General features: G+C 57.5%; 1 protein-coding gene across 21 annotated transcripts in view; it reads left to right on the top strand.

Moving 5' to 3' along the window:
- Nucleotides 1–24,352, top strand: part of TACC2 (transforming acidic coiled-coil containing protein 2) — a 208,012-nt gene that overhangs the window by 99,353 nt on the left and 84,307 nt on the right. For all 21 annotated transcript variants that reach the window (XM_051824267.2, XM_051824261.2, XM_070057109.1 and 18 more), the window contains one exon: nt 13,972–14,106. In XM_051824267.2, coding sequence (XP_051680227.2) covers nt 13,972–14,106 — 135 coding nt within the window. The remainder of the gene's footprint in view (nt 1–13,971; nt 14,107–24,352) is intronic.

Below are 24,352 nucleotides of genomic sequence, written 5' to 3'. Positions count from 1 at the left end.
GTACAGCAGAATGTGGAAGCCATGGATAGGCTCCGTGGCTGGCCTGAGAAGAGCTGTTTTGTAGGAATCTCTCCGTTTCCCTAGACAGCCACCACCCCAGGCGTGGCCACTTGGAATGTAGCCAGACCACGAGGAGGTAAGAAGGGGCCAGAGCGGGGATGACAGTGCGAGTCCCATGCGTGTCGCAGCAGTTTCTCTTGGTTCAACCTACCATGTGTGTCTGTGCGCACATGTGTGTGCATTTTTGTTACCGTTTTATAGGGTAGTTTATAGATCCTTGCTTGGAGCCTTCTAACTTTGCCCACTGTTCTAACACCGTCAGAAGAGTTTCTTGGTCTGTCGTGTATTAAGGGGAGAGACCAGGAAGGCAGAAGTGGCCGGAAGGAGCCCAGGAGTTGGTGAGCAGAAGGGGCAGCCGAGAGCCCAGGAGTGAGGGACAAGACCGAGCCGAGTCTTGCACAGCTCCAGGTCCGAGAAATCCCCTGGCGGGCCCCCGGGGCTGCTGGGGAGCCGTCCTCCACGCTGCCCTTGTAACTGCTGTTCTTCAGTGCTGTGGCACCTGTGCCCGCTTCCATTACCCTCACACGGGATGCTGACCGAAAGCCCTTGAGAAAATATTTAATCAGCTTCAAGGGTCTCCATCAGGGGAGTGTTGGCTGTGTGCTGAGAAGTCCTTCCGTGTTAGAGTTACTGTGGAGTCTGGGCAGATGCGTGATCCGCTCCGGGCCCTTCCCTGTCCCAGTGAGGGAGGTGTGGCTGTGTTTCTGTCTTGGAGTCAGGCCGGCCAGCCTGGGTCCTGGCAGTGGAAAATGTGACCGCAGAGGAGGGACGGGTGTTCTTCCTCACTGATCCCATCTCGTTAAACTCGCTCAGCCTTGTTCCCTGGCACTTCAAATTGTTCTCCGATATCTTTTTTTTTTTTTTTTTTTTTTTTTTTGACAGGCAGAGTGGACAGTGAGAGAGAGAGACAGAGAGAAAGGTCTTCCTTTTGCCGTTGGTTCACCCTCCAATGGCCGCCACGGCTGGCGCGCTGCGGCCAGCACACCACGCTGATCCGAAGCCAGGAGCCAGGTGCTTTTCCTGGTCTCCCATGGGGTGCAGGGCCCAAGCACTTGGGCCACCCTCCACTGCACTCCCTGACCACAGCAGAGAGCTGGCCTGAAAGAGGGGCAACCGGGACAGAATCTGGCGCCCCGACCGGGACTAGAACCTGGTGTGCCGGTGCCGCAAGGCGGAGGATTAGCCTAGTGAGCCATGGCGCCAGCCTCTCCAATATCTTTTCTTATTTTCTTGGACAAGCAGTGTATGTCAGCGTAGACCTAGAAAAGAGAGATTCTGTGAAGGTGAAAATCCTCTGGTGCTTGCACCGCTGGAAGACGAAGGCTTGTGCCACCTTGGCATCTCCTGTTCTTTCCTGGCTCGTTAATCCGTTGCTTGCTGTGTGTGTGCCCGTGTGTACAAGTCTACTTGGATTGCAAATTTTTTTTGCACCATTTTCTGTACTTACCTTTTCATTCCATTTTCTGTTAACTTGTGAAGCACACTTAGACAGATGCACACATAGGCATCAAGTTTGGCTCATCTTGCCTATAGTTTTTCTTTTCTTTTTTTTTTTTTTTTTAAGATTTATTTACTTATTTGAAAGGTGGAGTTGCAGAAGCAGAGGCAGAGAGAAAGGGAAGTCTTCCATCCTCTGGTTCATTCCCCAAATGATTGCAATAGCCAGAGCTGGGCTGATCCAAAGCCAGGAGCCAGGAGCTTCTTCTGGGTCTCCCACTCAGGTGCAGGGCCCAAGGACTTGGGCCACTGCTTTCTTAGGCCATAGCTGGATCAGAAGTTGAGCAGCCAGGATCGAAGTGGATCACCCATATGGCACTACAGGTGGCGGCTTTTACCCGCTATGCCACAGTGCTGGTCCCACCTATAGCTTTTAGAACTGCTTTCGGCCAATCACAGACCTGCCATTAAAAATAAAAGATTTATTTATTTATTTACTTATTTATTTGAAAGGCAGAGTTACCGAGAGGGAGATAGGCAGAGACAGAGAAGTCTTCCATCTGCTGGTTCACCCCTCAAATGGTTGCAATGGCCAGGGCTGGGCCAGACTGAAGCCAGGAGCCAGGAGCTTCATGCTGGTCTCCCATGTGGGTGCAGGGGCCCAAGCATGTGGGCCATCTTCTGTTGCTTTCCCAGATGCATCAGCAGGGAGCGGGACTAGAAGTGAAGTCGGGACTCGAACCAGCGCCCATATGGTATGCTGGTGCTGGAGGCAGTGGCTTAACCTGCTAATGCCACAGCGTCAGCCCCTACCTTGTTTTTTCACAGTTGCACTTCATGCATTCTGTGGCCGTGCCTCAGTTTGATTCACTGTCCCCTCAGTCGGCACTGGGATTCTTTCCAGGCGTCTTGCTATTGTGATCCCAGCTGTCATCAACAACTCTGCCCCCACCCTTAATCATCTCCTTAAAATAAACTCCTGGTAGTGCAGCGGCCCCATCTGAGCAAACGGCATCTTTCCCAGCTCTCGGTGTGCGTTGCCAAAGCCCCAGCCTCTGCGTTTCCACACAGGTTTTATGACTTTGGAAAGTCGCTGGTGCCTGTCATTTAGGATTCTGCAAACTGTGACCCAGCGAAGACAGCCGGAGTCCCTGCCACCCTCCCTCCTCCTGGTTGGCTCCTCCCTCATTTCTCCCTGTGCCCATCCCTTGCTGACTCCTTAGCAGGGACCAGAGGGCTCCAGGGTCTTGTTCTGGGGGCACTGGATTGGTGGGTGGGAACCAGCGAGAATAGTTAGCACGAGCCGGCACACATGGGCGCCAGTGCTCATGCCTTGAGCAGTGTCACCTGGGCCTCCCCACGCTCTTGGTTTCCGGGACAGCAGTGTATGGCAGTGCCAGAGGCCTTGGGCTTGCGAGCCTGTGGCTCACCGTCGAGTCCCAGTCCCGTGACCTGGCCTTGTGATCTGGCTCCTGTCCACCTCTCCCCTCCAAGGCCCCCGTTTCTTGGTCTGCTCTACTTACGGTGACCTTGTACTCCTGTCCATGGTGCCAGACTCCTTTCTGACCCGGGGCTTCCCAGTGCGGTGCGTGGCTCCTGTCCTGGGGCCGCTCTTCCTCCCTGTTCCTCTTCAACCTTTGGGATGCACTGAAGCGTGGGGACCGGGTCAGGCTTGGGTTTGTGTCCTGGTTCTGCCATGTACCTGCTGTGCAGCTTCGGGCAAGCGACTCACCTCTCTGCCTTGGTCTCCACCTCTGTACATTGGGGTAATAGTAGTTCCCACCTCAGGGGGCTGCTGCGAGGATCTGATCTGGAGATATGCGTAAGCACTCAGTATGCGCCAGTGAACACACGTCCCCTCTGCGCCCAGGCGCTCCTAGTTTCTGCTCTTACAGACATCTGCACCTGCCTTACTCCAAGTGAGTAAGCAGATTTCAGAACTCTGACTCTCACCTGGGACCGTGAGCTCCCTCTTACTCGTAGCCAGGTTGGTTTGCGGTCAGTATCTGCTCCAGGAGTGACCGTCATGGCTGGCCCTGCTTCTTACGGCTACCAAGTAGGGCTCATCAGAAATAGAGCCCCCCCGGGCCTCCCAGGGAAGCAGTGTGACATCCTCGATGGTGTGGTTGTCCCCGCAGTGCTGTGACACGTGTCCCAGGACTGAGAGCCAGGCCGCTCTTGTGTCGGCTGGTGCCGGTGAAGGACCGGTGCTCCATCCGTTTGTTTACTTATTTGTATTTTTTCTTTTCAAAGTGATTCAGATCAAAATGTGTGAGAATGGGGTGGCACTGTAGTGTTGCAGGTTAAGCTGCCGCCCGCAGCCCCGGCCTCCCCTACGAGCACTGGTTCAAGTCCCAGCTGCTCTGCTTCCCATCCGGCTCCCTGCTGATGCACCTGGGAGGGCAGCAGAGAATGGCCCAAGTGCCTGCACCCCTGTGGGAGACCTGGAGGAAGCTCCTGGCACTTGGCTTTGGCCTGACCCAGCCTCAGCCATCGTGACTATTTAGGGAGTGAACCAGTGCATGGGAGACCTCTCCCCCCCCCCACCCTGTAACTCTGCCTTTCAAATAAATAAATAAATTGTGAAAATACAATTACATGAGTTGCTAGAAAATGAAACAGAACTTGAGATTCGGGGCTCCCAACCCTGGAACTGCTGGGATTCTGGGCTGGATAACCCTCAGGGTGGTCCTGTTACATCGACACTCCTCGGACAAGGTCCTGCGCGTTGTAGGCTGCTCAGCAGCGTCCTTGGCCTCCCCCAGTGGCATCCACTCACCACCGCCCCCCATCGTGACAACGCAAAATGTCACTGGACATTGCCGGTGTGGCTCCCGCTGGACAAATCCTGATTGGGAACCACTGCTCAGGACCTGCAAATAGGGACCAGCATGGTGGCATAGCGGTAAAGCCACTGCATGCAGTGTCAGCATCCCACATGGGCCTCAGTTCAAGTCCCGGCTGCTCCACTTCTGATCCAGCTGCCTGCTAGTGGCCTGGGAAAGCTACCCAGGTGGGAGACCTGGAAGAAGCGCCTGGCTCCTGGCTTCTGCCTGGCCTAGCCCTGGCCTTTGCGGCCATCTGGGGAGTGAACTAGCAGGTTAGAAGATCTCTCTATCTCTCCCTTGCTCTCTCTCTTTCAAATTGATAAATCTTTTTTTTTTTTTTAAATTTTTTAAAAGACCTGCAGATAAAAGTCATGGCTTTCTTAGATTCTCGGACACAAAAGTGCTCTGTCAAATCGCTGTGCGGATGCCTAAATCCTTGCTCTGGGTTTCTGTTGGCCGGTGACAAACCAGCAGCACCAGCCCTTCTGTCGTAGACAGGGGAGCCGAGGCCCTGCTCGGGGTCCGGGTGAAATGCGTTGCTGAAACCTTTGGGAACCTCAGGCAGCCTCCGGCCCTGGCCTTCTCCTCTCCTCCCCCGCTCACCTGGACAGAGGCTGTCACCAGCCAGCTGCCCCCACGGACCTGGAGAGCCCACACTCGGGCCTCATCCCACCACAGTGATGGCCTCGGCCAGTTCTCTGTGGATCTGACAACCCAGGGCTGTGTGTGGGGTGAGGGGTGGCACCCCAGGACCCACCGAATATTTGAGGCTGCCTGCCTCCCCTCCCCTCTTCTCACCTGCAGTCCCGCCCCTTACCTCCCACACAGGGACAGTGTGTGCCAGGGCCGGATCCTCTTCTTTGGCATAAGGGACGATGTGACAGGAGCTGAGATTGGCCTGACCTTGGTCCCTAAAAGCCTCCGCCAAGACCACCCATCCTCAGGATTTGCAGATTCCATATTTGTGGATTTACGGATTGGCTCAGATGCATTTGTAGCCCCAGAATCGGTACTGTGGCTCTTTCTCAGTCACTGGTGGACCTCACGGAGCAGGGACAATTGGAGTTGCCCAGTGTGCACGCTCTGCCTGCTCCATGCACCTCTGCTCCTGCCGCCCAGTGTCCTTTCAAAGCACATTGAGTGCCATGCTTTCCATGTTTTTCGTGCTGTTTAAAATGACCCCCAAGCACAGTGCTTCCCGAGTGCATCCTGTCGGGGTGGCAGCTGGTGGCTGTGAGTGCTCCGTTAATGAATGAATATTAGATATTGGCCAAGGTGTCTTCACACAGAACAAGGCCGTGTTTTCCCTGGCTGATGGCAGTGCTGAGGCCGGGGCCTATAGGAGCAGAGGTTCTGCACTGCCCAAGTCAGCGTTTCCAACATGACTGTAGGTAGCAAGAAGCAGCTGCACTTAATCGTGACCATCTGTTGGCATAGCTAAGAGGGGCATCCGGGGTGTGCAGTGGGCGACACTGCTAGCCTCGGAAGTGGCTCTGCCTCCTCCACCCGCCTAAGGACAGAGGCAGAGGGCAGGTGCGGGGAAGAGGGGAGGATGCGAGACGGGGTACAGGGGAGGCCGCCCTGGCTACCACTTTACATTAAGAAATTTAAAAAATTTTAAATGTGGTTTTTTAAAAAAGTATTAAAACTGGGGCAGGAGTGTTTGCTTTAAACCAGCTGAGGAACGCACGGTGGGCGTCTCCCCTTCCTGCCCTGACGCCCGCTCCCTCCTGGGTGCTGCATCCCTGACTTCGAAGGACTCTTTTTTCCCAAGAGCAGAGTGGGAGGAGGTACCTGCACCCCTGGGGCGTGTGCAGAAGGGGTTCTGGGCCCCTGCCCTGCGGGTACGGCCACCGGCGAGGGGACGCCGAAGCGTGCGCCCCCTGCAGCCAGGAGCCGGGAAGCACCTGGTGGTGAGGCTCCTGTGTGCTTCTGGGTGACATAGAAAGCTGGGCCCGCATCTTCTGGAGCCTTCTACAAGTGGCCACATTGCCCATGGCCACCTGTGCTTCCTTCTGTTTATTCCTTCTTCTGTTTTTGAAAAAGATTTATTTGTTAGAAAGGCAAAGATCTTGGTCTACGTCTCAAATCCTGCAGCAGTCATCTGAAGCCAGGAGCCAGGAACTCCATCCGGGTCTCCCGTGTGGGTGGCAGGGCCCCCAGTATTTGAGCCATCATCCGCTGCCTCCTACCCAGGCACATCACAGGAAGTGGGGTCGGAAGCAGAAGCGGGACTCAGTCCCAGGCACTCTGAGATGGGACGCGTGCCACAACGCCCACCCCTTTCTTTTTTAAAGCAGCAGAGTGGTTTTTTCAAGTGAACCCTTTCAGCCGTGCCCCCCTTATTAAGCAGAGGGAAGTGGGGTGGTCTGGTTGCATTCAGGAGCCTCCGGTGCCTTTCTGTGGTCGGGAGCCCCACTGACGTCTGGAAAACGGCTCACCTGACTCAGCCTCCGTGGCTCAAACCCCAGAGTGCGTCAGAACAACGCAGTCACACCAGGTTCTGCCCCAGCCCCAGAGGCTCTGAGTTGGGAGGTCTCGGGGAAGGGGGAAAGACTTTGATTTCTAACACGTTCCCGGGTGATGGCTTATGAGCCTGGACCGGGTCCATGCTTGGAGGACTGCTGAGGTCGGCAGCCTCGTGCCGGTCACGGCTTGTGGGGCGTGGAGACACCTGACCCAGGAGCTGGTGGCGGAAGTTTCTGATCTCCCACTGCAGATGAAGGAGCGCTGGGGCTGGGGCTGGGGCTGGGGGGCTCAGGCTCGGGGGCTCGGGCTCAGCCTCAAGCCTCGCAGGAGGGTTTGCAAATTCGGAAACAGAGCCTCAAGTTTTCTGAAACTTGGGGCAGATGTTTGGCTCAGCAGTTAGGCCGCCACATGGGGCAAGCACATCCCACATTGGCGTGCTGGGTTCGAGTCCTCGCTCCGCTCCCAGTTCCAGCTTCCTGCTAATGTGTACTCTGGGCGGCAGCAGCTGGTGGCGTAAGCAGCTGGGTGCCTGCTGTCCACGTGGGAGATCCTTACGTGAGTTCTGGGCTCCGGGCTTCAGCGTGATGCAGCCCCAGCTGTTGCTGGCATCTGGGGAGTGGACTGACAGATGGGAGCTCTCTCTGTCTTTCCTTTCTCTCTGGCAAAAAGATTAAATAATTTTAAAAAATAAAATTTGCAGAAACTGAAGGCACAGGGGATTTTTCTTGACTTTGCGTTTCAGCTTTGCCTTTTGCTCCCAAACTGTGTGGTTTATTTTGGTTTCAGCTGCTCAGGAAGACTTCTCTCCTCACAAGGTTGAGCCTTTAAGCACACACCTTGTTAAAAGCTGAATGACAGAGTGGAGGAGTTACTGTTGTTTCTCATCTAGAGCAGGGTCACCAGCAAACCGCCTCTAAATAACAAATTCCTTAGTACCGGTCAAGAGCCACGTTGATGTCCAGGAACGGAGTGATTGCACCGGTACCCAGGAGTGCTGGGGTGCACTGTGGACTCACTCCGAGCTTTTGCGTTCCCAGTATCCGGCAGGCTGCCAGGTTGAGCCACCGCATTGTCGCGTTGGCAGTTGTCAAAGACTGACAACTTCGTGTGGTCCCAGCTCTCCCACTCTGTGTCCTTGTTATGGTTTCCCTTGGTTCTTGAGTCGCTTCATGGGCAGGTGGATTTTGACTTTCTGAGTAGATGGGTAAGTCTCGGACATCTGAGGTCTGTGCTTTGTCCTGCATGTCCCCATGGCCCCAGTCCTCCGTAACAGGGGTGATGAATCTTTTCTCTGCCAAGGGCATTTGGATATTTATAATAATTTGTGGGTCATACAAAATTACCAACTTAAAAAGTAGCCTCCAAAAGATGTATTGAATCTCGAGTTCCACCTGCTGTTGCCTCAGCAGGGCCAGAACAAATGATTCTGTGCACCTGGTGTGGCCCATGGGCCAGATGGTCCCCACCCCTGCTCTACAGCCAGGGCTTGGGGCAGCTCAGGAGACCTTGCACCTGCGCGGGGAGCCCATGGGGCTGCTGGTACCCACAGTGGAATTCGTGCCTGCGATGTGCCTACCCCAATCCAAACTTCTCCTCTGGTTTTGGGATGGTGTTTATGACTTTTCCTAGTTAATAATTTCCTTCCTGCTTAAATTCTGCTTGGGCCAAGCTTAAAAATAATTTCTCTCCTCTGAGCACAGATGCACTCTGGGAGGGGAGGAGGAGAGAGTTCTGGAAGATTGGTGTCCAGGACTGGCTGTGCAGGAGCCAGCCTCATGCTGGGCACCCGGAGGTCAGCGTGTCTGGGGACTGTTCACTCTCAAGTGCTAGTGGGTCTCATGAGCCTCTCGAAGTGTGTGGGTGTGCCCACCTCGGAGCGCCAGGCCTTTAGCAAGCCTTGCTCAGGCCCTCCTGGTTTTGGCCCCGGAGCATCTCGGAGGTGCGTGCTGAGGCTCCTACGATGGACTCCCAGGCCTACGATGGACTCCCAGGCCTTTGATGGACTCCCAGGCCTACGATGGACTGACCGCCCAGGGCCTGCGTCGCCCAAGCCTGGCTCCCCAAACCAACCAAGGCACAGCTCCTCCCCGCTCACTCCAGGCTGCATCTCACTTTTCAATCTGAGCTGAGTCTTTGGCCTTGACGCTTGCCCTATTACGTGATGGTGTGCACTTGGGGGTTCAGGGAGAAGAAAGCCGACAGGCCTGCGAGGAAGGGCTGTTGTGCTAAATGCCTTCCAGATGGTGATGCGGGAAGGGAGATAAGCTGCTGCCGTCCATCTGGCCTGACAGGACGTGATGTGTTCGGCTTGTACCCCGGGGGCCGTTATCGCCCTGCCCTGACAGCCCGCGCCGCTCTGGGGTTTGTCCTTAGACAGGGGCTGGATTTGGCAGCTCTGACCGATCCCTGAAATGAAATTTGCTCTCAGAGCAGCGGGGAGTCTGCCAAGAAGCACTCAGGAGCCCTGAACAGAGAATCAGAGGACGCTAGGAGCCCTGAACAGAGAATCAGAGGACGCTAGGAGCCCTGAACAGAGAATCAGAGGACGCTAGCTGCCGAGAGCCTCTCTGGAGCCCGACGCCCAGGGCTGTCGGGCGAATGCAAGCCCTGGAGGGATGTTGTCTGTCCCGGGTGGGTGGGGACCGTGGCCAAGGGATTTGTGGGCCTAATTGTTGTACTACATCAGGACGCAGATTCTGAGCTGGGGGTTCCAGGTCGTCAGGGACCTGTGTGGAGGAGGATTCCGAGGTCCTCTGCAGCCGGGCTTAGCAGGGCAGAATGCTCCCCTTGATCTTTGCGTCACATCTCCCTGCTGAAAGCATGGTGAGTGTTGTGCTCTCTGTCAACTCTGTCCTAAAAAGGAACAAACAGGCCTCAGCTTACAGCAGCGTTTCCTTCACCTTCCAAACAGAGAGAGATTCTGCATGAACTGCAGTAATACTCTTTGTTGTTCCAGTGAGGTTTGGAAAACGTTGATTAGCGCCCTACATGGGAAGAGGGGTCAAGGCCACCAGAAGGGCCTTTGCATACCTCGGCCCCAGCCCACTCTCAAAGGAGACCCTCCCACGGGTGAGCTGGGAAGGCAGCAGGTGGCTGGGAGGCGCCCAGGGCTCTGCCCTTGCTGGGCAGCTGTCTGGAGGTGGCCACCTCCCAGGACTACTGACTTGGAGGTGAGCCACTGCTGGCCCTAGGACCTGAGTGGAGGTAGGAGCTGTTGTGCAGAAGCTGAGCCATGAGTGGCCATGACCGCTTTCCTGTCTGTGCTGGGAAGGCCTTGCCCTCTGTAGCACGGGGGAGCTACAGGGATCCTGCGTTCACTCCTCCTCTGGGTCCTGAGTGTGCACCCCAGGCGGTCACCCAGTGGGCCTCACTCGGAAGGGCCCCCTGCCTGAGTCCATTCTCTGTTGTTTCCATCTTGAAAATCTTTTTTTTTAAATATTTATTTATTTATTTGAAAGAGTTGTAGAGAGGCAGAGACAGACACACAGAGAGATCTTCCATCAGCTGGCTCATTCCCCAGATGGCTGCAATGGCCGGAGCTGAGCCAATCCAAAGCCAGAAGCCAGGAGCTTCCTCCGAGTCTCTCACATGGGTACGGGGTCCAAGGGCTTGTGCCATCTTCCACCACCCTCCTAGGCCATAGCAAAGAGCTGGATCGGAAGTAGAGCAGCCAGGACCCGAACCAGCACCCACATGGGATGCCAGCATCGCAGGTGGTGGCTCTACCCGCCATGCCACAGTGCTGGCCCCTCCATCTTGAAACTCTTTTTTTTTTTTTTTTTTTTGACAGGCAGAGTGGACAGTGAGAGAGAGAGACAGAGAGAAAGGTCTTCCTTTGCTGTTGGTTCACCCTCCAATGGGCGCCGCGGCCAGCGCACCGTGCTGATCCGAAGCCAGGAGCCAGGTGCTTCTCCTGGTCTCCCATGGGGTGCAGGGCCCAAGGACTTGGGCCATCCTCCACTGCACTCCCTGGCCACAGCAGAGAGCTGGCCTGGAAGAGGGGCAACCGGGACAGAATCCGGCGCCCCGACTGGGACTAGAACCTGGTGTGCTGGCGCCGCAAAGTGGAGGATTAGCCTAGTGAGCCGCAGTGCCGGCCCCATCTTGAAACTCTTAATGCTCTTGAAAACATGGGGGGCCATCCCGTATGGGCGCCAGTTCAAGACCCAGCTGCTCCACTTCTGATCCAGCTCTCTGCTATGGCCTGGGAAAACAGTACCAGATGCCCCAAGTGTTTGGGCCCCTGCACCTGCGTCAGAGACCTGAATGAAGCTCCTGGCTCCTGGCTTCAGACTGGCCCAGCTCCAGCCGTTGCGGCCAGCTGGGGAGTGACCAGCAGATGGAAGACCTCTCTTTCTCTGCTTCTGCCTCTTTGTAGCTCTGCCTTTCAAATAATTAAGTAAATCTTAAAAAAAAAAAAAAAAAAAAAAGCCCTGCATTGCCATTTTGTTTCTGTTTGCATTTGCTTTGCCTGCAAACTACATTGCCCTGGACCCCTTGACCCCAGGGTTTCAGGGAGACAGGGCAGTGGGCTCTGTGTCGGGGGCCTGCACGGTGGTGGGGCTGGGGCAGAGGGCAGGGCCCAAGGTGGCTGAGGCTTGGGCCCACTCTGGGGTTTGGTATTATAGTGGGAGAGGACCCATTAGCAGAAAGTGGAGAGGTCAGCAGTCAGGGGCCCAGCCCAGCCTGGCAGTGCCTGTGTGAGCCGCCAGCATGGTTACGCAGTAGGCTAGCCAGGGGAGAGAGAGAGCGAGAGCGAGACTGGGGGCCGTCTGGGGGAGGGCCTGTTGCAGCCTGGGAGGGACTTTGTGTGCCTGGAGCAGCCAGCCACAGATAGGCCTGGTGGGCTCAGAGCCGGCCCAGGGAGCCCACCTGCAGATTGGGGGTTTAAGCAAGGGAAGAACCTGCCTAGAAGTTGAGCTGGGTCGATTCAGTAGTGTGGATCGGAGGGGACAGAACTGCGGGGCTGCTCGGATTCCAGGAGCAGAGGAGATGACTCGGCAGGAAGAGGAGACGAGGGAGCCTGGGGGGAGAGAACGGGAAGACTGAGGGGATCCGGCTTCCGCAGCGGAGCCTGGCCTGCTGCAGCACCACTCCCAAATCGGGGCGGTCTGGGGGCAGGAGGGCTGGGTGGGAAGAGGAGGAGTTCTGTTGGGACCACAGAGGGGGGTGCTGTGTGTTGGGCTTGCGCTGAGTCACGGAGCCTTTCCTTGTGGGGCCTGACCGCTGGCCTCGGGGTGGGCCGAGAGCAGGCGCTGGGCGAGGCAGTGCCGTTCTCCATTGGGCGGCTGAGTCATTTGTTTGGTGCCTTTGGCTGATGGGACTGAGCCAGGTCAGGAAGGGTGTGGCCGTGGTGGGAGAGAAGGAAGCAGCCAGGTGGCCCCGGGAATGGAGGTGGCTCTGTGGGCAGCCGGAGCTCTAGGCCTAGGCAGAGGGAGGTCTCACGGTCGGGGAGGGGCAGTGGATGGATCTGGTCACACCTCGACTGCGTTGGCCCTCTGATCAGCGCCACCACCCCTCTCCCTGTGTCCTCAAAGAAGTAGAATCCAAACTATAGCCTCCTTCCTCCTTTCCAAACATTTAAACAAATCTCAGGAGACGTGCAGAGTGTGTGTGTGTGTGTGTAGGGAGGGTGTGCCAGGGCAGTTCCTCGAGAAAGCCAAGTTTCCGGCACAGAGCCCGAGTTTGTACCTGGTCTGCTCATCGATGCATACGACGGGCTGTGGCCTCCTGCAGTGCGGCGGCAGCTCCCACAGGAGCCCCAGCAGCCTCCGTAGTTGGTGTCGTTCTCTTACAAAATAAATTCTTCCAGCCACCGCCCCGGCCCCTGCCGCTGTCCCTGTGCAACCGAGAAGTCACTCCATCCCTCCTAGATGTACTTCACGTTTTTGCTGGATTCCGGTCCCGGCGCTTCTTTGTAGTTCTTGTCCCCGGTGGCTGGGCCACAGGGCTGGTGCTGTCTGGGCTCTCTTGTTCTCCTTGTTCCCATGGGGTCCTGGGGGAAGGGTCACATGGGTCCCAGCAGCCAGTCTGACCCTTTTGGGCCCTTGTGTGTTGCTGCCTCCTGGGGACGGCCAGGCTGGGTGTGGGGCACGGGGTGACCGAGACAGAAGGGGCACGTGGGTCGGTCTCCCCAGGGGCCAGCAGACGCCCAGGGGTGTATGCCAGGGCGGTCACTGGAGGAGGGCGGCCACAGGGGTGTCACGTGGCTGGGCGCACCTGGAAGGGGAGGAAGGAGAGGTACAACGGCCTAGCGGGGAAGGAACCCAAGGAGGCCTGCAGAGCCGGAGCTGGGGCAGGGGGTGAGATTGAGAATCCCCTCCCCAGGAAGGGGCGTGAGCCTCTGTGGCCACTGCCCCCAGGCCAGGATGCCGCCTCCTTGGCTGAGTGAGCCTAGGACATTGGCATGAGCGCAATGAGTGACACAGACTTGCACGCCTGGACTTGTGTGGTGGGCGAGCTTTCCGCGTTGTTCAAGCCCAGAGGGGAGTGGTCCTCCACCCCGGGGCTGTGAGGCCTCCCCACAGCTGCCCCCTCAGGCAGGGTCCCGCCTGCAGCCTGGCCACCACCAAGACATCTTCAGGCTGGGCAGCTCCCCCAGGCACGGCTGTCGAGGCTGGGGGAGCTGCTGCCCTGGAAACCGCTCCCGGGCTCTCATCCGTGGGTGGCATTAGTTGGTCTTGGTTTTTGCAAAGAAGGTGCCATAAAGGCCCCTGCACACGTGTGGTTCCCTGGATGCCCATTAGGGGGCACTCTCCCATTACTCGCCAGGCGTCTGTGCTGTGGACAGCCCTTCCCAGGAGGAAGAAGGGTCTTAGCGGGACCTCATGCAGATTCCTCGATGACCCACTGGCCTTTCCACCTGGCCTTTTTCCAGACTCGGGTTTTTGGGCGCCAAAGTTCTGATTTAATTCTCATTGGCTATAAAAAATCATTAGAAGTCCTGAACATTGCAGCTGTAAGGAAACTCAGGTTCTGCTGGATTCAGATGAGGGAGGTCCTGCGTGGGAGGCTGCAGCCTCGATGGTGTCCGAGGGGAGGTGGAAGCGGAGCACTGGGAGCCGTGTGCTGGGTCTTTAAAGGGCCCCATGCGTGTGTGCGTGGCGGGGGGTGGGGCTGATGTGTGCCATTAATGAGCCGAGTTCCATCTGGAATAATTCTCCCATTGTGTCCCCAGCGCCTGCCCGGCTGCTGCCCGTGTGGACCTCGCTGCCCCGGCCTCAGGACTTGCAGCCTTGCCTTCGGCCCCAGCTGTCCACGGAGCAGAAGCCTCCACTTCCTCCTGCCAGGACCTGGTCCAGGACGCAAGCAGGTATTGGGGAAGCTCCCTCTGCAGCAGCGGCTCCTGGAGAGAGGGGTTGTGGCCCTTGGCCCCGAGGCTGTGGCTGGGCGGCATTTCTCATGGTGCCAACAAGGCGTTGACGGGCTGTGATGTAGCTGACGTTAGGCTCATGGGACAATGGACGGCCTGTGTGAGCGAGTGTATTAGGGCACTCCAGACAAGCAAGAAGCAGCAGAGTGTGCGTGGGTGTGTGTGCCTACACAGCTGTGCACAGGGGGTTGGGGCTGTCGCCCTGGCCGGTCCCCACATCTGCAGATGCTCCAGGCCCTTAGGGCGAATGGCCTAGAGCTTGCCTAGAACCTAGGTTCTCTCCCGGTGCTTTATGTGGTATCTGGATGACCCCTTATACCATCCCTCGTTGTTACACTGTTGTTTAAGGAGTAAGGATGAGGCACCTACTTTATTCCTGGATGGTTCTGATGTGTGATTGGTTGAATGTACATACTCGGGCCCCTGGATACGGAGGGCTGTCTCTTGTATGTATAGATGCGGCTGTGTTTTAAGGAATTGGCTCACATGACAAGAGCAGGCTGGCAGGCTGCAGACCCAGGGAGGAGTTAATGATGCAGAATTCTAAGGCCACCGTGGGCACTGGGCACAGGGAAGCTGCCATGTAGAACGCCAGCGCCCGTGTGGGAGGGCCTGGTGTGAATCCTGGCTGCTCTGTATTTCTGATCCAGCTTCCTGCTGGTGCACTTAGGAAGCCGCAAATGATGGCTGCAGCGTTTGAGTCTCTGCTACTCACATAGGAGACCCAGATGGAGTTTCTGGCTCCTGGCTTTGGCCTGGCCCAGCCCCGGCTGTTAAGGGCACTTGCGGAGTGAACCAAGAGATGGAAGATCTCACTCACTCTTGCTCTCTCCTCTTCTTCCTCTTCCTCTCTTCTTCTCTGTCTTCTCCTTTCAAATAAATAAATAAAGCTTTTGAAAAATTCCAAGACTGTCTGCTGACAGAAGTGCCTCTTCCTTAGGGCCCTGGGTCTTTTCCTCTTGAGATCTTCAACTGATTGATCGGGTGAGGCCCACCCAGGGCGGATAATTTGCTTTCCTTGAAGTTTAAATGTTAATCTCATCTGAAGTGATATCAGGTCTGGGATTTTGCCAAGTATCTGGGTACAGTGGCCCAGCCAAGTTGACACACACGGTTAACCATCACAGCAAGTGAGACAGAGACAGAGACAGAGACACACAGAGAGAGATCTTCTACCTCCTCTTCCTTTCTGAGGCCACCTGGGCTCGAAGCTGTGTCTGCCTCTCACGTGGGGTGCACTGGGTGACCTCCCCTTCGGCGTCTCTGCCCTGGAGCCTGCTCCTGTGAGTTGCTGCTGAAGCTCATGCATTTGCACACTGAGTGCTCGCTCGGCTGCGTGAACTTAGGGAGACCCTGGCCAGACCTGTGCTGGGGTTGGGTCGTGGAGGTCTAGAAGGCAAAGCCCCACTCTGCCCTCCTGGGGCTCACAGCCCTCTGGGGATGCCAGGCGTGGCATCTGGGTGGTTCTGAGGGCTTCCGGGGGGCAGTGACTGAGAGCAGAGGGCTGTCCAGGCCAGGGGGCTGCTGAGGATGCTGGGGGAGGGAGAAGATATGGCTAGGACAGGGGAAGAGCATTGCCGGGACCTGAGGAAGGGGGAGGCGCCACAGAGGAGCCGAGCCACAGGTGCACAGTGTGGCTGGAGTCTGAAGGGAAGGCAGTAGGGGTGGCCCCGTGGGCGGCCAGGCAGGCACACACGGTGACCGTGGTGAAGACTATCAGTGGGGGTGGCCTCACGGGCAGGCCAGGCAGGTGCGCACGGTGGCCATGGTGTAGACTGTCAGTGGGGGTGGCCTCACGGGCAGGCCACTTCCGATCCAGCTCTCTGCTATGGCCTGGGAAAGCAGTACCAGATGCCCCAAGTGTTTGGGCCCCTGCACCTGCATCAGAGACCTGAATGAAGCTCCTGGCTCCTGGCTTCAGACTGGCCCAGCTCCAGCCTTTGCGGCCATTTGGGGAGTGACCAGCAGATGGAAGACCTCTCCTTCTCTGCTTCTGCCTCTCTGTAGCTCTGCCTTTCAAATAATTAAGTAAATCTTTAAAAAAAAAAAAAAAAACGGGGCCCTGCATTGCCATTTTGCTTCTGTTTGCCTGCAAACTACATTGCCCTGGACTCCTTGACCCCAGGGTTTCAGGGAGACAGGGCAGTGGGCTCTGTGTCGGGGGCCTGCACGGTGGTGAGGATTGGCAGCAGGGGTCGCCCCATGGGCCAGCCAGGCAGGCGCACATGGTAGCCATGGTGAGGACTGGGGGCTTCATCTGCTGTTTCCTTTGGTAGGGTTTTTTTTTTTTTTTTTCTCTTCATAATAGGCCCTTCTAAGAGAAGAATATAGATTTACAGAAAATCATTAAGAAAATACTGAGATTCTCCATTTATCTAAGCCTGTAGTTCCTCTATTAGCTTCTTTTTTAAAACAAAAAGATTTATTTATTTGAAAGTCAGAGTTATAGAGATGGAGGGAAAGACAGAGAGAGAGAGAAAGATCTTCCATCCACTGCTTCATTCCCCAAATGCCGCAATGTCTGGGCTGGGCCAGGCCAAAGCCAAAAGCTAGGAGCCAGGAGCCTGGAACTCTGTCTGGGTCTCCCACCTGGGTGCAGGGGCCCAGACACTTTGGCCGTCTTCTGCTGCTTTCCCAGGCACATTAGGGAGCTGGATCAGAAGTGGAGCAGCCGGGTCTTGAACCAGCACCCATATGGGATGCCAGCATTGCAGGTGGTGGCTTAACCCACTGTGCCACAATGCTCGTCCCTCTGTTAGCATCTGAGCAATGTGAGTGATGTGGGGTGTTCAGTGACCCAATGGTGATGCATTATTTTCACAGACATCCTGGTTTATTTGGATTTCCATGGTTCCCCTCATGCCCTGCTCCCATTCCAGGACGCCGGCCGGGCCAGCACCGTGCCTGCAGTCCGCACAGGTTCCTCTTGGCGATTTCTCAGACTTCCCTCGTGATGGCCGTGGTGGTTTTGAGGAGAGGGGTCCGGTGTTTGGTAGGGTGCCCCACTGTTGGAATTTGATGAGAGTGTCCCATGATTAGACCGGGATTTGGGGTGGGGGTGGGGGAAGATCACAGATAGAGCGCCATGCTCATCCTGTTGCCGGGTGCGCATGTGCCGTCGCCGAGGCTGTGATGTCGACGTTGGCCTCGGCTGCTTGGTGAGGTCGCGTTTGCGGTCTCTCCACTGCCCAGTCCCTGCCCACTCCTTTCCCAGTGCAGTCTTGGTGCGGAGGTCACGGTGTAGCCCACGCGGAGTGCGGAGGCGCCAGGGACTCCCACCCCCTTCTCTCTGGGAGCAGCCCCTGCACCTTCTGTACGCGGGATCCGTCTCCTCTCCACGCATTCATTTATTCCATCATTCACTCACGTCGGCGTGGGCTCCTGCGTGCGGTCACTGCCACTGTGTCGCTCGGGCTGCTGCTGCGCTGGCCATTGGCTCTCTGGGCTTGCTTTCTACAGTGTCCCGAGGCCCTGAGGCAGGCCAGTGACATCATCGGGTGTGGCCCGCTGATGGACAGGACCCTGTGCCCAGCCAGCGCAGGGCCGGGGGGACTTCCGTGGCCTCGAATGCGGCTTCCACTTTCTCCTCTCTCGGGGCTGTCATTTCTGGAGGTTCTCACGGCAAAGCTTCACAAACGCACAGGTGCACGTTGCTGTCACACAGAGGTCACCGTGCGCTTGGCCTGGGCCAGCGTCTGAGGTCCTTGGTGGTCCTGCTGTGCAGAGCCACCCCTCACCCCGCAGCGAGGCTTCTGCGAGAGCAGACACGAAGCTGTGGCTTCAACTTCCCACGTTCAGCTTGCAGGGGAGTGGCAGGGCGGGAGACACCCAGGGCGCACCTTGTTCTGAGCACAGCCGCTCTGTTCTCCGAACTTGCTGGGCCACTTCCTGCTGCCTCTGCTCCTCCTGGCCGCCGTGGGAGTGACCACACAGTCCCCTTCCCAGAGCAAATGGCTCTGCTCCAGGACTTTGCTCACTGCCCTTCCCCCATGCCCTTTGGAAGTCATTAGGCCTGGAGAGAACAGATGTGACTTTGGGAGGGAGAAAGCAGAGGCCACCAGCAGGGGAGAGCTCGAGTGCCTGCGTCCCACCCTCGTCCTGGGAGGAGGGGCACGTCTGCCCAGCCGGCCTCTGCCCGGCTTCCCCCTCCTCCAGCACGGCCGTCCACGGCCTCGACCATCCCAAGCCGAGCCGTTCTCAGAGCTGCAAAGAGGGAGTCAGAGTTTCCAGCCTCACCCACGCCAAGGCAGCCGCAGTGGCCCTCGGGGCTGGTGATGAGCCTGATTGCTGGCACCAGGGCTGGGCAGGGTGTGAGCTCAAGCAGGCACTGGCCCGCTCAGAGCTGACCTTCCCCTCTCCCTGCTGGGGACAGCGGGCCAGGGGCTGCTGGCCACTCCCGGTGCAAGGAGCTGGGCCGAGCGGCGGAGCCTCTTGCAGGGCGGAGGCCTGTCCCCTGAGGCTGACGCCGGAGGTGGGGGGATGTGACTTGGCTCTGTAGGCTTTCCCATGCCGAATCCCCACCCCTCTGAGGTCTCCTGCCCCTCTCGCTCCCTTCTCTCTGCCAGCGCCGCTCTGATCTTTGAGAACTCTGCCCAGGCAGATGGGAGAGGGCAGTCTGCTTCTCCCCGTCCTCTGTACCCCCAAGTCCACGGTGTGAACCCCTGCCCCAGCTCAGCAGTTGGTCTGGTGGGTGGGGTCTGTATGTGAGACTCATCAGGGAGGGGGTGGGTGGCAGGGCCTGGAGACCACGGTGTGCTGCCCCCGCCCTGGCAGCCACGTGCCCATCATTCCCCTCCCCTGAGGGCCTGTTCTGGGGCACATGGGACATGAACCTGCCATGCAGTGCGACCAGTGCACATGGTCGGACCTGGGCTCTCTCTGAACGTGAGCCAGCGCTGAGGCAGCGGCTGAGCAGCCTGCTGTGTGCTGGACCTGCTGTGTGCTGGGTCTCGGTTTCCCCCGCTGGGGCTAGCGTGTGCCTGGGAGCTCCCAGCAGAGGGAGGCTGTTGGTTGCACCTCTCCTGAGACAGTCAGTGGCAGGTGGCCTGCTCGGGCTGGAGGAGCAGGCGTGGGAGAGGCCGTGGCTCGGGATCCCGGCTCTGCCGGCTCTCCCTCTTCCAGGGGGACGGGGAGGGGAGCTGGCTGCCCGGGGTCTCTCTGGCCCGGCTCACGGAGCACAGCTGGGCCATACTGCAGAACTCCTGCCCCGTGACCCCCCCTGGGCTGGAGTCCCACCACCCCTGAGCAGCCTGGAAGGGAACCCAGCCCCAAGAGCACTCAGGGAGAAGCAGATGGCGCGATGGGGCTTGGAGCAGTCACGAGGGTGGGGCTGGAAGGTCCCAGGGCAGTGAGGGGCCCAGCCCTTCTTGTCCTGAACGGGGCAGCTGAGACCATGGCTGCCTGCGGGTGGCGCCGCCGCTCTAATTTCAGGCTCCTGCACTCGAGGAGGCCGCTTTTCTTCCAGCCAAGTGCTTGCCCGTGAGCAGAAAGCAGGGGTTGCCAGGAGCGGGCCTGGCCACAGACTGCCCTGAGGAGGTGGGGGAACAGGCCCGCAGGCCACGGGAGGGCTCCGCGGACGGGATGTTCTCGGCACAGGACCCCGCCCTGCCTGGGTGCCACGCCTTTTGTTGGCGAGTCAGTTTCTCAATCCTTTGGCTCCCGGGGTGAAGCCCCAGGCTGCTGCTGTCAGGGCTGGGGAGCGAGGAGAGCCGGCGTCTAAGTGGAGTCGCACAGAGCTCCCTGGTGCTTCCCTCTGGTTGTTGGCAGATCTGTCCGTCATCCACGCATCCCTCTGTCATCCGACCTCCCAGGCACGCAGCAGGTGCATTCTGAGTTGAGTCTGTGGCACACCCATGCTTGAGGTGGTGCAGGGGAAGAGGCATTTATGAGCTGTGTGACCTTGGATGAGCTACTCGACCACTCTGGACCTTAGTGTACTCACCTTTGAGTTGCGGCCAGCGGTGCTCGCCTCTTGGGCTGGATGTGAGGAGTAAGTGTGTAAGAAGGACCCAGCTCAGTGCTCCACAGGTAGAGGCATGTGAACAACGCTGGCTCCCCCTGGCTTTCAGTGGTGCTGGGGTGAGGAGGCAGGCACGGCACAGCGCCACGTGGAGCTGAGAACAAAAGACTCCAGAGACGAGAGCAGCTGACCCTGTCTGGGGAAGCTGGGGAGGCTCCCAGAGGAGCCAGCGTCTCCACTGGGGTTGGCAGCAGGCGCAGGTGTCTGCCGAGGCGGGAAGAAGAGCCAAGGCTCGGGGCACGAGTGGCCCAGCAGCTGCCGACAGCAGGCCAGGGAGAAGCGGGGGGCAGAGCAGCAGGCTGGCAGGCGACTGTCCGATTCAGGGGGGCCCTGCGGCCAGACCCGGAGTTTGCTGGGGCCAGAGGAAATGCGTCTCTCTGTTCAAGCAGGAGAGAGTCAGCATGGGCTTTCGCTTGGGAGAATGTCTCTGATGGCGGGGAGGAGGGTGGATGGAGACGAGAGGCCAGAGGTCAAGGGCAAGGTGGAGCTTGTTGCTTTAGATATACCTTCATCTCCTTTAATGTCCATGGCAGCCTTGCCAGGCAGGGCTTTTGTTGTGTCCATTTTATGGATGGGAAAGCTGAGACCCAGCGGCTGAGGTCATGAGCTCCAAGGGCACAGCTGTGGTGGGAGCTCTCTGGGTTGGGTCACCTCAGCAGACCCTTGCCTGACCGGGGAGCTCTGGGCGTAGTGTCAGTGAGGCAGGGACGTGGAGTCCTGCCCTGGTCGAGGTGACTCGCTGTCTCACAGAACAGCTGCTGCTGACGGGCGGTGCGTGTGTGCAGGCCTGGATCTGCTGTGCCAAGGGCTTGTATGTGTGCTCTCATTTAAACCCCGTGACAGCTGCATGCTGGGGGAGCCCCTCCTACTACTTCCATTGCACAGGTCAGAAAACTGAGGCACAGAGGGGCCAGGTAACTTCTCAGGGTCAGTTTAAAGGTTCAGGTGAGTGAAAGGTTTCCCCTAGCCATTGATTCTGATGTGGGTGTCTGAGGAAGAGGACTTGACTCAAAGCTTTTTGCCAAACATCCACCCTTCTCTCCTCCCCCAAATCACAAAAACATAACAGACCTGCCACTAGGGGGCGTTGTCGTTGGGCTCTGCCGGGGATGCCCAGGGCCTCCTCACAGCTCCAGAGTTTTCCAAACTCCGGGCTGGGTTGGAACGTGTTTGCTGCTGTTCTGTGTCTGCAAGTACGGATCTGCCCACCTGTGTCTACACGCATGTCCACATGTCCACCCACATGTCTGCCCACATATCTGTCCACTCACGTGTCCATCCACATGTCCACCCGTCCATCCACATGTCTGCCCACTTGTCCACATGTCCATCTACATGTCCACTCACATGTCCACCTGCATGTTCACATGTCTATCCACATGTCTGCCCACGTGTCTGTCCACCATGTGTCCACCTGCATGTCCCCATGTCCGTCCACATGTCCGTCCACATGTCTGTCCACGTATCTGTCCACTCACGTGTCCATCTACATGTCCACCCATCCATCCACATGTCTGCCCACATATCTACGTGCATGTCCACCCACATGTGTGCCCACTCACGTGTCCATCTACATGTCCACCCATCCACCCACATGTCTGCCCACTTGTCTGTCCACGTGTCCATCTACATGTCCACTCACATGTCTACCTGCATGTCCGCATGTCCATCCACATGTCTGCCCATGTTTCCATCCACATTCCACCTGCATGTTCACATGTCCATCCACATGTCTGCCCATGTGTGTGTCCACCTGCATGTCCACATGCCCATCCACATGTCTACCCACATGTCCATCTGCATATCCACATGTCTGCCCACGTGTCCATCCACATGTCCACATGGTTGCCAAGGGCCTCCCACGTGCCCGACATGGAGCCAAGCTCCCTCCTTGAGCTGACCTTGCTGCTGCTAGCCACAGGAGCTGACCTGTGCCGCATCGGCCCACACCCCCGGGTGACCCCCAGGCCGGCAGTCGCTGTAGAGCGGACATGTCCGAGTGGAGTAGGGATTCCCTGTTTCCCTGGATTCCTGGTTCAGACATACAACAGGTAAACAACGGATATTTGTTTTGTACCCAAGTTACAAGGAGCCAGCCTCTGCAGGCTTTTAGAAAACCTGGTCACACCTGCAGCCGTGACGCTGGCAGCATTTCCTTACCGGCAGCGAGATGAGGAGGACTGGGCCCAGCCTGGTGTCGCAGGACGTCACGTGTACAAACCTCTTCCTGCAGGAACAGCAGTGCCGACCCTCAGACACGGTTCCAAGCCTGGTGTCAGGTGGAGTGACGGAGATGGGCCTCGTGGCTATGGCAAGAGAGGGGCTTTTTAGGGCTTGGGAGCTCACATGTGGAAGGTATCCAATGCGTAACAAATCTTCCCGGGCAGATGAATCAATTAATTCACAAACTTTTATTGGGAATCCGCTCCCGGGCGAGGTTCCCTGGTCCCAACAGAGCGGGGCCCGGGGAAGTCGTGCGTCAGAGGTTGGGAGGGCTCCTTTTATAGATACAGCGCATGGGGATTAAAGGTCGAGGCAGGTCTGATCCTCATTGGTTGACCTTTAGGCACCTGTGGGGACCTTGACAAGGACTTTCCTTCCCCGGAAGTGGGGGTAGGGACTCTCCACTCCCGGAAGTGTAGGCCTTCTCTCCTTGCGGATCCCAAAGCTGCCAGCGTGCACACACACATCCCGCGCTGACAAATCAGTCGCTCATTCTACCAGCCCTGCGGCTCTGTCAGCCTGCGGTTGGATTTCTGCTCCTTCATGCGTCCTTGGGGGATTAGTTGGGGGCCTCGGCACCTGGTTGGTTTTCCCTGCTCCTCTCATGAGCAGGGCAGGGTTTGCATCAGCTCCTCCAAAGAAATCTACCTTGGAACAGCCAGCGGGGGCTGGGCCTACAGCGCAGGGACAGTGCCAAGTGTCCCTTGTATCTGCTGGACTCGAAGAGGAGAGATTGGGAGCTTCTGATCGGCTGTTTTGCATTTTTTGTCTTAGAAGCCCTCCTCTCCTCCTCCTGGGGACCCTGTGGAGGCCCCCCAATACACACACACACACACACACTCCCTTGGGCGGGGCCGGCCCTTCCCAACCTGTTTGTCCAGTCTGGCTTCAGAAGCCATCTTGGCTGTGGCTTCCAGCTGCTGGGAGCTCCTGTCTGTTTCCTCCTGGACGTTCACCTTAAAGGGCCTTTTGTTCCCGGTACAAAGTAGGCTGCGAAGCCAGCAAGTCCAGGCTCTAGAGGGAGCCACTCGGGGAAGACAGCAGCTCTCCGAACCAGAGCACCCCGCGTTCCCAGAGCTCACGGAACCTCCTGCTGCCCTAGAAGTCGCTCCCTAAGCAGAACCATGCAGGGCTCTGCCTATGTGTTTGGTCCCGGGCAGGAGCAGTTACCTGGCCCAGGTGAGTCCGTCGGTTCTCTGGCCCCAGGTGTGGAGGGAAGCTTGACTTGGCAGGGCCGAGCCTGAGCTCCAGAGGCTGGGCTTTTCCTGGGCTGAATGTCCATCGTGGGGCCCCTGTCTGTTCTTGCTGGTGGGATGGGGTGGAGTGGGGAGCGCAGGGGTGGGGAACTGCAGCTTCTCTGAAGAAAGTGGGTATCTGAGAGGGGCCACTTAGAGTTAATCCACTGGGTGAACCAGAAGTTTATGGTTAATAGCAGTTTGAGACTTTACCTTGAAAACAATGAAAAATTATGAAAACGATTCTTGTATTTAACCAAGTGCAGACTTTAAGGATAACTAAGTGCTTCACTGGAGAAGGAATCCTAGTTGGATTTTCCTGCCGAATTTCAAGGTTGCAGGTTTCCCGCTTCGCACCCGACTCTCAGTTCACGCAGCTGTGGTCCTGAAGGCGTCTCCTGGTTCTCTTGTTGCCATCTTCCGGCCCCTGCTGGCCGGGTTCCCCTCCAGTTGCTCACAGGCCGGACTCTGCCGGCTGCCATTCCTCAGTGGCTGCAGGTGGGTTTTGAGGACTGGCCAGGACAGCTTTCCCAGACTTCACGACATTTTGCGTCTTCTGCCCAGGCTGTGGGCTCAGGGGCATTGCCTATCCGCACTGACAGTACAATAGACTGACAGACTTGATAGTGTCTGAGTCTGTGAGCGGCGTTTTCTGTTTGTTCTTGTTTATGTCTTTAATGTAACAGCTTTGGTGGACATGTACTACTTG

Source organism: Oryctolagus cuniculus, chromosome 15, assembly GCF_964237555.1.
Source record: "Oryctolagus cuniculus chromosome 15, mOryCun1.1, whole genome shotgun sequence".
NCBI classification, from domain to species: Eukaryota; Metazoa; Chordata; class Mammalia; order Lagomorpha; family Leporidae; genus Oryctolagus; species Oryctolagus cuniculus.
This window is presented reverse-complemented; position numbering and strand designations above follow the sequence as displayed.